A 14,351-nucleotide genomic window follows, 5' to 3' on the forward strand; every position below is an offset into this window, starting at 1 on the left:
TGCTTTTAGCAAGGCGTTTCCAAAGAAGGAAATACCCATTTTGCTTAAACACACTGTTGTGAGATTTTATGTTCATCCGCACTGTAAACATTCCTAATTTTGTTTCAGAAATAATATTCTCACTTAGTAGAGGTTCTCAAGTTGTAGTCTGTGATGATCTTCAGAGTTTTCTTTATTTTTTTTACTATTAGTTTTCAATTTCATTTTGACTGCAGCTATGGCACTAACTGGTCCCATTCATTGATGCTAAAAAGCTATTAAAATATAACGATTAACAATCACTACTGTATAGAAATTATAGGAAATGTTCCTTTCTGCAGTTCTTGTGGGGGAAAAAAGAGATTTTTACAGATTTTCCTCATAAAAGCCAACAAACGGCTATGCCAGTTACTTACAGACATAGGTGCACACATTCATTTTCACATAAAAGTGACACTGGGTTTGCATGAGCTACACACGCCCTTCTCAGAGTATTTATAACTGTGACTGGATTGTACATTATGCAAACGTTATTCTGTTGAGCAAGGAAAGTGTACTGAAAAAAATAGTATTTCTTTCTTTTTTCTTTATAAGCATGAATTTGGAAAAAAATAGTCTGGAGATTATTGGATTTTCTATAGAAAAGCAGATTAAAAAATATTTAAAAGCCAACCAATGTGAGAAATAGAAGTTTAGATTTTGTGAAATCGAACACTTTCAAGCTTAAAGAATTTATTTGAATCCATCATAAACATTCTTAAGCCTAAATGCCAACTTTAAAAATTTGCTTTCCTACCCGAAGGGAGATGCCCTCGCTGCAAGCAGCAGGAGACACGGAGTAAAGCCGGAGCGTTACAGAAAATCTCCCTGGCTTTCCGCAGCCCTTTCTGCAGTGGGGACTCAGCCCAGCTTTCCAGCGCGGATACAGGGGACACACGGGACATCCTAACCCTCTGGAAAGCAAAGGGTTCGCTGGAGCTCATCCCATTGTATTGATGTCCCCCCCAACACCTTGCATCTTTTCCAATTTGGAAAAGGGGAGACACCACCAGCCCCCTAAACCCGCCGGGCTCCCCCCGTGGCAGCTGCCCTACCACCACCGCACCCCAGCAGTGGAAAGGATGGGAGCACAAGCAATTCTTAAATTTCCCATCCCACAGGGAAACAACCAATATTACAAGTCCTCTGGTTAGATCTGGAAAGAGCTTTCTTTATAGGATTACCTTTTGCCAAAGTTTTGCTCGCATATCTGGATACTATGGGCACAACCTGGGTGATGAGACCACAATACCAAACTCACTCGTGGATGCTGTGCACATCTGGGTGCTCCCCAGAGGGCCACAGTCCAAAAGCAGATAACCCTGCTTCGAAGCCTCCCCGTCCGACAGACATAATCTTGGCTGTGCATTCCCACCACGTAACTGTTTCAGGACACAGAATACACAGCAGAAGATCGGTGTTGGCAGCCAGCGGCCGACACGCAGCATTTAGTGGCTGTCTTCTATGGATTTTATACTTCTTTACACCTGAGTGTCTCAAAGTACTTGATAAGGCATTCACTAAACTGATCAAATCCACCAGAAACTTGGGAGGAAACAAAACATAAAGCCAAACTATTGATAGTTAAAAAAAAACCACAAAACGTAAAATTAGAAAAAAATAGACACTAGAAGTTTCTGGATAGATACTAGTATTTGTAAGGTTAGATCAGATATACAATATATGTACTAGAAACTTGACCAGCTATTAGAATATGTTTTCTTTTGTCCCCATGAATTTTCCTTTACTTAATCAATTTCTTTTTTACCCTCGTCTCCTAAGCAAATAAGGCTTATTCATCCGTGCTCAGCATGTGAATATGTATGTGTGTGTCCTATTCCAACTGAACAAAAATCTTGAATCAATGTTTGCATCTTGTTAGAGACCAATGAATCTAACTGCGGGCACAAAGCCATAGGAATCCATGTTTCATTAATGCCCTGCTCAGTGAGCAGCTTGATGAAATTTAAGGAAGAACGGGTCAGTGTCTGACCGTTGGGTTTTATTGTGTCTCCAAGCCTCAGCATCCACAGGACTCCACGCCTACCCTACATTTTATCAGGAGTCATGTTATTTTCTCCAACCAAGACACATATTAATTCTTCCCTATTTCTACAATTTCTCCAGATCAAAACTCCAGGCAGATTTAACTTTGCATTAGCAGTCCATACCCAGCTGTAAACATCCAAACTGCATACTGAATGACAGGACACTTTGAGAGAACCTCTTTTTTTTGGCCATAATTTCTTAAAATTGTAAAGTGCAAAGGAACATGGAGGAGTTTTTGCTTTGAGTCCTCTGCTGTGACTCCTTGTGTATTCTCTAACACGTCTCTGTTTTGGAGCCTAACCTTGGTCAACAACAGAGACTCCTTAGTAGAGAAACCACCTTAGGGTTTCTAAGAGTTTTGTGTAGTTGGAGAAAAGGCTGCCTTGTGTCACGTCATCACCACTAACCACTCACGAAAGTCCATTTGCACAGTTACCTCCCCCGAGGTTGGGTCCTAACAGCCAGTCCTGGACTAAATCCATCTGCAGGCCTGACTTCCATATTTCTACAACGCAGTTACATGGTTTCCTCGCTGAGAAAGGTCAATCACAGTTGTGTCTTGCGTCAAGATTTCCATCCATCTGACTATGGCAAATTCCACTCTGTTCCATTTCCAGCTGGCTGCTTGAACCTGGTGTAAGAGACAAGGGCTGGAAAAACCTCACTGCCTCTCCATCTCCAGTTGCCATAGGGCAGCCTAACACCAAAGACGAGTCTGTTCCCTTCCAAACACAACTGGCTGCGCGTTCCTCCTGGCCTCTTTTGCCAGCAGCTCCAAAGCAAGGACCCTCAGCCAAGGGCACCTTGATGTCCCCCTGTGCCCTGCTGCGGTGAAGTCCCATAGCAGCGTCCTAGCACAAGCCAAGTCTTCATTCAAGCAGATCAAGACAAGTGTGCTACAGACCTGCCTACGGGCTGCCAACCGACTTGCTCCTTCCTGAGATACATCCATACTCATGGCACGCAACAGGGAGGAAAGGCACCCAGACCACAGCTATTCACCCGATGGCAGCCCAGGGACGTGCCCCGCTGGCCCTGCTGCAGGCAAGCACTGGGTGCACCTCCATCATCAAATCCCAGGTTCGCTCCTGGTCCGCCCCTTCCCCTAATGGCCCACACTCCACATCTGTTAGTTCATACCAAAGATCTTTTTTGGAGTGAGCCGAAGGACTTTACACTATCAGTCCTTTCTAAAGGATGGGCGTGAGCCTTGCAATGCCACACACCAAGGACTGCCCCCCAGGGCAGATGCCTTCTGCAAGACAGACGCAGGCTCAGACTCCCTTCATGGGAGAGGCAAGCTCTCCTGGCCCGCTCTAGTCTTCAACAGATAAGACTGGTGTTTTATGCCTTCTTCAGAAGAAAAAGAAAAGGAGCCAACAAAAGGTCTGCATAGCAAGGACACCAGCACTGGGATCTCCACAGCTGTCTTCCTGTTGGATTCAATACACAAGAGCTATATTCTGCAAGCTAGTTTATTTAGAGAATATATTATATTGGAGGTATTCGCAAGGATAAGTATTTCTTAACAGAGTTTAGCTACTAATAACTAGACAACACCAAATTCAGCCACTACACCTACACCAGAACACCTGAATTTACTCAGTTTTTAAGTATACCACAACTTTACTGAAAGAACAGTATCACAACAGGGATTGCCAAGGATAACCAGAGTTACGGAGCCCGCATTCTGCAGTAAGACACTGGTAACTAAAACTTGTGCAATATCTGTGCTGTGGCCCAGAAAGGAAAGTCAGCACCCAATCTCACAAGTATTTTACTATGGAGGCTGGGGACTTCTCCCCTGGTCCACTAGCCATTGCTGAAAGCAGGACAGTAAATTTGACAGACCAACGGTCTGATTCAGTATATGAAACTCTATGCAACTGTGATCCAGATTAGCATGTGGTCACCTCTCATACTCGGAAAACATTAACATACAGCTAACTTCAAAACTTGCACGACGATTCGCCTGAAGTGTCTGGTAATGCATTCATCCTTGCTTGAATTTCTCCAATGCACTGAAAATGCATTTCCACTTCCCATTTCCTTAGAGATAAAAGTCAATTTTTATTATTTCTAAGCTTGTCTTGATGTCATTGCCTCCACCAATCATTTTCTCCACCTTTCTGATATATTGCAGAGAGCCCAAATCACAAATCTGTAGGTTGTATAAGTTCTTTGACTAGGCACGTCTAAACACCAGTGTCTGTCTATAAGGGCGCGGGGAAGCAGGGCTCAGCCAGCAGACTCGCCTGTCTCAGAGTTGCTAAATTCCTCTTAGGAAGTCAGCAGGCTTTTTATTAGCTAATATAATTCTCCTATTTACAAGGTTTAATACCAATAGCAAGGAATTGGGGTATTAGAGGCATACAAAATTTCAGGCTGGAAAACACAATTGAGGAAAACAATTGTTAAAGGCACTGTATTTGCTGCTGCTGCGCTTCTGTTTTGTAAACAGGCTCTTTTGTATAAAGACAGCCTATGCTGTAAAGCAGCAAGACTTTAACCTAATCTTACTCTATCTTGCAGTAGCTAATACTCAACACAGCGCTGAGCCTTTGTTGTTTGCTTTTTTTTTTTTAAAAAAAAAAGACCACAGTGTGCAAGCAATTTTTTTAACCAATGAAATGCCCAAAGCAGTGTAAAATTCATGTTATGTAATCACAGGAGAGCAAGAACAGCTAAATGATTCCAGGAGATATGCTTAGCCAAGTGAGAAACGTTGTCTCTAATCATCTCTTCTCAAGAATGCTTGGGTACCACTTGTAAACAAAATTGTTTAAATCACCATTTCGGAATTCCATCTCATCCCAAGAAAACAGGCAACTAATCTTTTTAGAAAAGTCACCATTGAAAAGATATTTTTAAAAAAATGAAGCAGTAGCAGAACACAAGTAATAATAATTATTATAATAATAAAAAGAAGCAGTTAGGAACAAACTCCTAACTCAAGCAACTTTACACAGAGTTGTCCTTCAGAATTACCACCCTTCCATTGCAGAGCAAACGCAGCCAGGACCTGACAGGGTCTGTGAAACATCTGGAATTTGCCTTTTTTGCTAATGCTGTCTTATAAAAGCCCCAAACCACTTGAACTGCTGTCAGCTGACTCTCCTTATAACTACACAGGGTCAGCATATTGCTGCAGTCTTGCTTAGATCATCTTGGAAAACTCGTGGGGCTCCTCTGTGCGTGTGTTGGGGAGGGGGGTCCTAAAAAATGTTCTCATTTTTTATTTTCTTTTAGCTCTCCTGAGCAAGTCTCGGCCCTGATAATGCATATTTCTACTGGTGGTGTTTGCAGTGACTCCAACCACATGCCCAAGCCGTACTGCATCCTCACAGAACACAGCAGAAAATCCTAAAGCCTTTTGATGGGCGCTGCCCTCTGAAATCAGCCTCAACGGGCACCAACATCCCCCCAGCTCGGGGGTCAGGCAAACCGCTCTGCTTGTAGCGGCAACCTCCACCAGCACTTTGTACTCCTTACTCTAAAACCACATTGCTGTTTTCTAACCAAGCTATCATTTCCCCAGTGTCTTTAGAGCATGCAAAACATCAGTGTCATCCAATTTATCCAGCACATTAAGCGTTGCTTGCCTGGGAAAAAAAAAAAAAATCTCAAAGGACTAACTCTTTACGTCACCTTTCTGTAGCACTGTTGTTTTTAGTTAATACTCATATTATGAAAATGCAAAGAGGGCTAAACCCAGAGCAAGATGTCACCATACTGACTATGCTAAAATGATTTATTTCCTGCCCCAAATAAGTGCTCCTCAAATAAAACAAAAGATAAATAATCCAGGATTGTCTGAAATATTAAATCCATGTGTAAGTCACTTAACTGGGAACACGGCAGCTTTCAGCAATTTAGCAAGCAAGCTCGAGAAGAAAGATTAGAGTCTACCTGGAATTTACCTCCTGAAAACTTAAAAAATTAACTTTATTCATTCTGAATGTGAAAGCCCACAAACAGCGCAGTCCCCTGCCTTTACTGTGGCACAACTTCATTGACTCCAGAAAGACTCTGGAGTCAGTAAGGACAGGAGAGTGTCCCTGTGAGTTGTTCACAAAATGACATTTTATACAATTCTGATCACAGGTTCTCCCCCAAACATTTCATTTATCCTGGAGTTAAACTAATCCTCACCTATCCCGGTTATCTTCTAAATGCCACCGCTGAATCTGTTCTCTATTAAAATTATGCAGAACAAACATAGATGTTGCAAGACTAAATTTAAACTGGAGCACCCTGGTAGCTCTCACTAAAGGCACAGAGGCACCCTCGGGAAGCAACCAAAAATCGGATTTCTAGCTTTATACAAATGCGAGTGCTTGCTTCACGTTCCCAGATAAGAAAATTGTGGTACCAGTAGTTGTTCAGATACGGGGGCTCCTCTTGCAAACACTCAGCCCCACAGTGTGTCACAGAGCCTGGCTGGGTCTCAAAAAACCTCCTTTGGCAGAGAATCGTCTGCCTCTCCCGTGCTCCCCGCTCTGTGCAAGCGGCTGAAGCACAACTACCAACAGGACGATCCCAGCCCAGCGCCGAGGTGCTGCTTCAGCCCAGTCTCCCGCGGGGCTGCTCACAAGCCAGCGGTCGGACTCGCTGCCGCGCGCGGGGGCAGGATCGGGCCCGGGCTATCTGGGTTCCACAGGGCTCGGCATTTGAAACAGCCAGTCACCGAGTGTGCTGGTTAAACAAGTACCAGACTTTTTTTCTGAAAAACAGGTCATTAGAGTGTTAACTCCAAAATCTTCTTCTATTACTTAATTTTATCAAACCAGAAAATCCTACTCCCTTAGCTTTCCAGGAGAATAACTTAAAATCCCAGCTAACCACTGAACACTACCCTGTTAAACGGGCTAATTAAATATATTTCCACAACTCACTTAACTTCCTGACATTATTCTTTGGCTCCTTCCAACAGCAATAAAAATACTGGATGTTTACTCTTAAAAAAAAAAAAAAAAACAAAACAACAAAAAGAAACCAACCAAACAAAAAAAAAAACACACAACAAAAAAAAACCAGTAATTTCATTTTTCTCTTCTCTCTCAGATTTAAACATTAACCTGGGAATGCAACAACTCTTGCAGTGACCTCTTGTGGCAAGCGCTCAGCAGCACCCAAGCCTCCCCCAGAAGAGAACCTCTCTCCCACTGCCAGCGATACGCACAGAAAGAAATGTTAGGAAGAGAAGACCCACAATTTACAAAGCAGCTGATCAGACCTCAAAGAAATCCAGCTATTCCTTTGGCTAACGATACAGCATTATTTGGGTTTCTAAATTAATACAGTGGTATAGAGCTGCCATAACCAGGGTTTAAAAAAAAAAAAAAAAAGATATAAAAAATTTTTAGACCATGCAAAGCTCCCCCAATTTCAGCAGCAGTCAGATATGCTCAATCTTTCTGCATTCAGCAAACCAACTTGAAAAGTGAGGAAAGCCGGGTGCTTGCAATTGAAAACTCCTCACAAGTCATCTAGTAATGCTTCTTAGTGTAAAAATCCACTTTGCATTGATTTACGTATCAGCAGGCCCCCTGCAGTCGTAGGAATTGCAAAAGGAACCCTGTGCCTTCGAATGCCAAAGCAAGCCCTAATGACATAAGCTCCTCGGTTGTCCCTTCAGTAACTTCTCCACAGTTCAGTTCAACTGAACTGGAGGACGGAAACTTTCACCCCGCGGTTTAGAGCGTCTTTATGCAGAGATTTAGGGAACTGCTGAGGTCCGCATTTTTTTTCGGAGGATCCCCAGTGACAGACATCCTGTACACTTGAAGTAACTTCCTTTAAAGAACTTTCCCTCTGCAGCGTGTGTAACTTAATTTGGATCAGATGAAAATGCAGCTTGTTTTAAGTTAGGGGAGGGAAGCCTACATGTACCATGTCCCACGAGAACAACAATGTTTTGTCACCCTGCCTATAAGACATCAGGTATGCTGCACGGGCTGGTAGGAAGGACAGGACAGACAACAGACACTTATGTTATCTATAATTACCAGTATAATAAAAATGAAAAAGGTGTCTTAGCGCTACAGATGTGACACTCGGTTCCTCCCCCTTCCTGGGCAACCTGCCCTGACAGCGCAGTCACCTGTAAACAGGGCTGATCCTTTCGCGCCCCAAAGTCAGAGGGACCCAGCGGGGCGTAAAGCTCTGTCTGAAGGAAATGCTTTGTAGGAACGTGGCACAAAGCTGAAAAAGGCCAGGAATTAAATGCTAGCTTCATTAAAGCTCATACTAAAATTCCCACATAAGCCTTATGGAGCCAAGATTTCAGCCCAAGTGTCAAAATAAATTTGTGGAAGATCTGAAAGACCCATTTTCCCAAGGAAGCTTCTAAGAGTTATTGCAACAGAAACAATAACCAATAATGATGACTCTTATCATATAGATAAGACTACATATAGTCTTTCACTAAGCCTCTTTTCCAGTCTCTTAGCGCTCTTTCTTGCATATTGCCGCAAAGTCCCAGAGTTAACTTTTTCCCAAACTCATCCTCTACCATAAAAGCAAATTATGCCATTAAGACAAGCTTACTGCTTTTCCTGCTAGAATATGTGAAGGGTGAAGACGGACAGGCAAGACAGGCACATTTCTCTGCCGCTGGGCATGTGGCTCTGCACGCCGGCCGTGTCCCCGCAGCCCCAGCCCTGCTCTAGAGACTTGCCCAATTCTGTACCCGATGCACCTCCGCGATGCTGAGCCGAGGTCGGTATCAGCAGGAGTTCTGAACACACTGAAGAAGCAACCAATAATATTAGTAATAACGGGCACAGGCTGCTGAGAACATGTTAGGAGAGAACGTTGCCCTAAGGAAGGCCCTTATTAAAAGGCCAAAACACTAATGGCAGTAAAAGGCAGTCACCGTGATTTACCCCAGTGCTCTCACAAAACACTGCTTCTTTCAGCTCAGCAAAACACCTCGTGGCCTTAAGATCCAGGGCACAGTCAAGGCTGTAGTGAGATCGTATCAATCTTTGTCAGCCTCAGATAAGACCTTTACTCGATGTATTTTCACTGTGCTTTAAAAGAGAAAAAAAAAAAAAGATATTACAGAGAGTGCATCGAGATTACCCTGAAGATAGGTCTGTGTGTCCTGAGGGCTCGTCCCTTTTTACCAACTGCAGCAGTTGGTCTAACGACAGACCCCGCTTCTCCCCGCAGACTCCGTCTCTCCTCGAGCGGAGCTCAGCTGTGGTGTGGGCGAAGAGCCCGCAAAGCAGCTTAGAGGTTACCGTCCACCACCAAAGGCTTTGGGAAGCACCTGCAACCTGCTGCTGTCCAAAAAGCAAAGTATGCCGCTGCTCTAAAACACTTCACAAGCTCCAAGGTGTAAAGTCACCTCCAAAAAAGAGGTTCCCTGGGTAAAGGGACACCGTTGGAACCTCGCATCACTTTGGCAGTTGCTCCATCCTTCCCAGACACATCGGCTGGGACAGGAACGTCCGGCAGGGCAGCCCAGAAATCCCACCCCTCCATATGGGTGCCAGGGCCACTCCATTCCTTTCTGCTCAGCTCTTCGATGCTTTGCTCATGACTGATTCACTGTGAGCTCTTCTCCCACAATTTTAACCTGATTTGTAGCCAAAGCTGGGGTGAAAAGGAAAGGTTGACAACATTCCTACATAGAAAATGCCTAAATAATGCTGCAATTCAAATATATGATTGCTTTGAACACCAGGCTGGCCACCACACTAAGTCTGCACGCCGCCTTCCCACTATGTCAGCTCTGACTTTCCACATTTTAAAATTACTGCAATTTTGTCTACAAATTTTGTTATTCAGATCCATCTCTGGGAGCCCTGAGTAATTTGTCTCCACCTACATTTCATTTTGAAACCATTGCTTCCGTTTCACCTGAAGGAGAGTCTATCTGCCGAAATACCTGTCTAATTTTTCCAGTCGTACCTGTTGCCTAATAGAAGGTATTACCTCTATCTACAAACCTTCTCCTGGTTGTTAAGACGAGATTTATGGTCAAGAAGTGCAATGGGATTGCATAAGTGTGAGAAATCTCAAAAGAGAGCGTTCTCTAACCAGGAAAGGCGATAGAAGGGCTTTTTTTGAGGATGCCGAAGATATATTTTAAAAAACAATCATCAGTCTTTCCTTCATCCCATTCCTCAACTTGTCAATGAAAAATCTCTTTGGAAACTGGTGAATCCAAGTATAAAAACAAAACCCAGCACACAGTCAGCAGACCAAATCCTTGCCTTCTACCGAGCACTGGCCGGAGATACTTGAACCAGATTTGCTCTATTGGATACCATTAAGTTCAGATTAAACAGTGCTGAATCCAATGAAAATTACTATTTTTATAAAAGACAAATAAGGTAATGTCCTGGATGACGAAAGAACTAAATCATGTTTCAGGGCACAACACTGACCACTGACATGCGTTAAAAACAAATTCCCAATCCACTTTTTGCTTTGTTGTCCAATGGGGCAGATTTGCCTCTGTAGCATCATGCTTAGGCAGAGAAAAAGCAGAATGAATGACCAGATCAGCATGATTTATGCTCCCAAATTAGACCACGTTAAAAACTGGGGAGGGATATGTGCTTTTAAAGTATAATGTTTGAAAGCCTTCTGAGCTTTTCCAGTTCTTGACATCTCAAAGCTTTACTGAGCTTTCACCAGGAAGGACATGTGATTTAATTAGAGCATGACACAAAAGCATGGCAATCCCAAACCGTGTTCCCAGCTCTGCCACCGACTTGTTGCATGACCTTGGGAAAACAACTGCGATGCCCCGAGCCCCCGTTTACGCCACAGTTCTAAGAACAGGTTGGGAATGCCTCTGTGTGTCCTCTTCCACAAGGAGCTGTGAAGTGTAATTAAATTCCACCCAGCGCTTTGAAATTGTCAGAGGGAAAGTGCTATATAAACCCCTATTAATTAAGCTTGCATTTAATATTCTGGTAAATAAATACACTCTTGCAGGAAAATAGCTCTTAGTGATCATGCAGCTACAGAGCTTGACACAGAGCCAGCAACCAAACACAGAACAACACGAGAGGGAGGAAGCCCCCCAAAAAGGGTTGATGGCTTAATATAAGGCTGGCATTATACCATGCAACATTTTAAAACAAATTCTAGGTCCTCATCCCACTCCGGCTTCTGGGGAAGTCAATGAATCACTAATTCACTACCTGCCAACAAAATCAACTTCAAGCCAGCACACCAGACCACATTAGTATGAATGTGATGTAAACCCAGAATCGTGCAATAGAAAGGTGGAAGGGAACACTTTTCAGCACAACTTCACATCACATTGATTAATAATATATGTGGTAACTTTTCTCAGTGCTCTGCCCTGCCCATCTTTCCCATTGAAGACCCCAGATGCACGCTGGCACAGCAGTGCTTTGGTACAGCAGGGTCACCCTAAACTTGGGCTGTCCAAGGAGATGTCTTTCAGGAGATGCAAAGTCCAGGTCTCTTACCGGACTTCATTTGTGCAAATACTCATATGTTTCAGTAGTTATGTGTCAGTGCAAAGACTACATAAAAAAGGAATGTAACTAGCACAAGACTTGTCTAAAGCAGCATCTACATTAATACACCTAGAGAGACGGTGGTCTGCAACCACATCGTAAGTTTAATGGAGCTGTATACAGTACTCTTGATCAGTGCTTCGCACTGGCTGAAAGGGTAAAATTAACTCCAGCAGCAAGGAATAATTTGATGGCCATGCAGTCCTGAACCAGTCCTGTAAATATTCACCTAACAGAGGAGCTGTAGATGAGCAACTGCAGACAGTTCTTTACATATTTGCTCAGCCACAGGATTACAATCGTCCAAATCACAGTCACTCCCTCATCCTCTTTCCCGGTACCTTTGCCACAGACTTTAAAGTGTCACAGAATTGCAAAGACTTTGAAACCCTGAAAGAAAACAGTTGCAAGTCCAATTATTAGAGAACTAAACAACAAGAAGAAGGAAAAAAATGACCCGACGAGCGGAGAGGATATTAGAAATGTAAATGATGACTACTTATTTTCAAAAGCGGCTCACAAAGCAACAACAACAACAACAACGCTACAAATCCATAGTACCGATAACGATGTAAGAAGAAGTGAAGGGGGGAGAGGGAAAGGACCGCGGAGGGCAGGCTCCAGCGGAGCCCGGCGGGGCACAGCAGACCCCGTTCCTTGAAGGCACCGCTCTGGCACAGACCCATCGGCGTGGCAGCGGGCGCGGCGGCTCCGCGCCCCGAGGAGCCGCCGCGGGGACGGAGGGATGGATGGATGGAGGGATGGATGGACGGACGGACAGAGGGATGGACGGAGGGGATCTCTCACCGCTTGAGCGCCGGACAATGTTCTCCAGGAAGGTGTTCTGCGGTGCCACCAGCCCTCTCTTGCCCCCCGGCATCCTGCAGCGCCGGGCTCGGGGGCCGGGGGTGCGCGGCAGCGGCGACAGCGGCGGCGGCGGCGGCGACGGGGGGGGGCCGGCGGCGGCTGGTGCGCCCGGTGCCCGTGAGTCGCGCAGGGGCGGCCGCGGCCGCTCATGGTAGTGGCGCCCCCGCGGCGGCTGCAGCGCGGACTGGGGCCGCGCCGCGCACGGCGCCGCCGAGCGCCGCCGCCCGCGCCCCCTGCGCCTGCGCGCCCGCCCCGCCGCGGAGCCGGGCCGCCCCGGGACGGGGGGGGCGGAGCGGCGCGGAGCCGCGCGGAAGGGAGCGGAGCCCCGCGGGGTGCGGGGCGGCCGCACCGCGGGTCGCGGCCGGTGCTGTGCCCCGCCGAGCATCGTCCCCTGGGTGTCCCCGAGTGGGGCTCTCCGGGAAACCCCTTCGAAGTTTTGCCCTGTCCCCCTGAACGAAACAAACCAAAAAACCCCCTAAACCCCTGCATTTTCATCTGTGCGGTGTTTTTTTAAGACAGCGTTCCCATGTTCTCAGCGGCTGGGTTTGGGGGAAAACAAATACGGAATGCTGTATGGCATAGTAGAAGGTGGCTGCGTTTTGCCCACAAATGATCACGGTGAAGTGCAAGGTAACATGTAAAATGCCAGCCTTGCATGAAGCCATCAACCATTTTTTTGGAAGATTCCTCCCTCTCCCAGTGAAAGCAGCTGTGAGGGGGAGGCAAGAGGAGGGAGATTTGGGGCTGGAGCCCTCTCTTCTATCATTTTATTCGGGGACCCAGCTCTACCTTGTTGCTCCTGTGCCGGGGCCCCAAAGGAGCAGATGAGTCAGTGCAGTGAGACACCACACGCCGATTTCTGTGTAAGCGCTTCCCTACTCTTGACCCAGCCACTTTCTCCCTCCAGCCTTTTCATCACTCGGACAGTGTCTTTTAAAGGTATGGACAGTAAAATCCTGGAAGGAATTTCTCCACCTATGGCTTCTGCCTCTGCTAATTTTGTATGCTGCTACAGACTAGAAAGGATCGTAGAAGGAACCAAGAGATGGAAAATCGCTGTTTGTCCAGGGCAGGAGAGTGCCCTGAGGAGCACATCCCGGTGTGCTGCACACTCCTGCCCTAGTTGGCACAAGCAGCAGTGCTTCTCCCAGAGGACATCATTCCGCTGTGGAAAAATAATTTTTTTTTTTTTCCCAGCCTGTTTTCAGCACCTCATCCTTCCCGTGCTGAGGTCTTGGTCCAACAAGTCACACTGAGGTCACCTGAACTCCTCTGCTTAAAGTTAAGCGCATGTTTAAAATCTCTACCACACCGGGAGCTGTTGCAGGAGCAGCTCCTTCAAGCCGGGTGTCAGGACTGCTGTCGCTGTCGCTGCCAGCCGGCCCCCAGGCAGCTGAGAGGAAAAGGTCTGGTTCTGCTTTCATTTAAACAAATGCAAATCAGGAGCAGCTCCATTACAATCAGCTTGTGAATGCTGATATAAAACTAGCTTGAGAGGCGAACCAGACCCTATTTGTCAAGCACTTATTGGTTTCCCCCCACCAGCTCTGAAATCTTCAGGGCTTTCCTTAGAGTGGTGTGGTTTAAAAGATGCTCCTGCTGACACCTCCCCCAGAAACAGGGAAATTTGTCTCCTGGGAATTGGCGGGTGGACGGCAACACCTTCGTTTCTTTCAAGTGAGCAGTAGCCATATAAAAAATCTGTGCGCAGGCAAATACTGTGTGACTGATCTGTCTGGACAGTGTTGCCAGGACCTCTGCTCCCCAATTCCCTCCATTCCACCCAATTTGAATTCTTCTACTCATTTCCCATCCTCGTTTTGAAACCTAGGTTTGCTTACTTAACTCTTCCCCCACCATCTTTTGATTAACACATCAAACCCCTTCTTGTTTACCCTTTCTACTAAA

General features: G+C 45.7%; 1 protein-coding gene across 1 annotated transcript in view; it reads right to left on the reverse strand.

The window, feature by feature from the left end:
* KCNH5 (potassium voltage-gated channel subfamily H member 5) overlaps window positions 1-12,456 on the reverse strand; it is a 169,409-nt gene extending 156,953 nt beyond the window's left edge. The window contains exon 1 of the mRNA XM_075150883.1: window positions 12,384-12,456. Within this exon, the coding sequence (XP_075006984.1) occupies window positions 12,384-12,456 (73 nt within the window). The remainder of the gene's footprint in view (window positions 1-12,383) is intronic.
* Between the last annotated feature and the right edge of the window lie 1,895 nt (window positions 12,457-14,351).

Source organism: Calonectris borealis, chromosome 5, assembly GCF_964195595.1.
Source record: "Calonectris borealis chromosome 5, bCalBor7.hap1.2, whole genome shotgun sequence".
In the NCBI taxonomy this organism is placed as follows: Eukaryota; Metazoa; Chordata; class Aves; order Procellariiformes; family Procellariidae; genus Calonectris; species Calonectris borealis.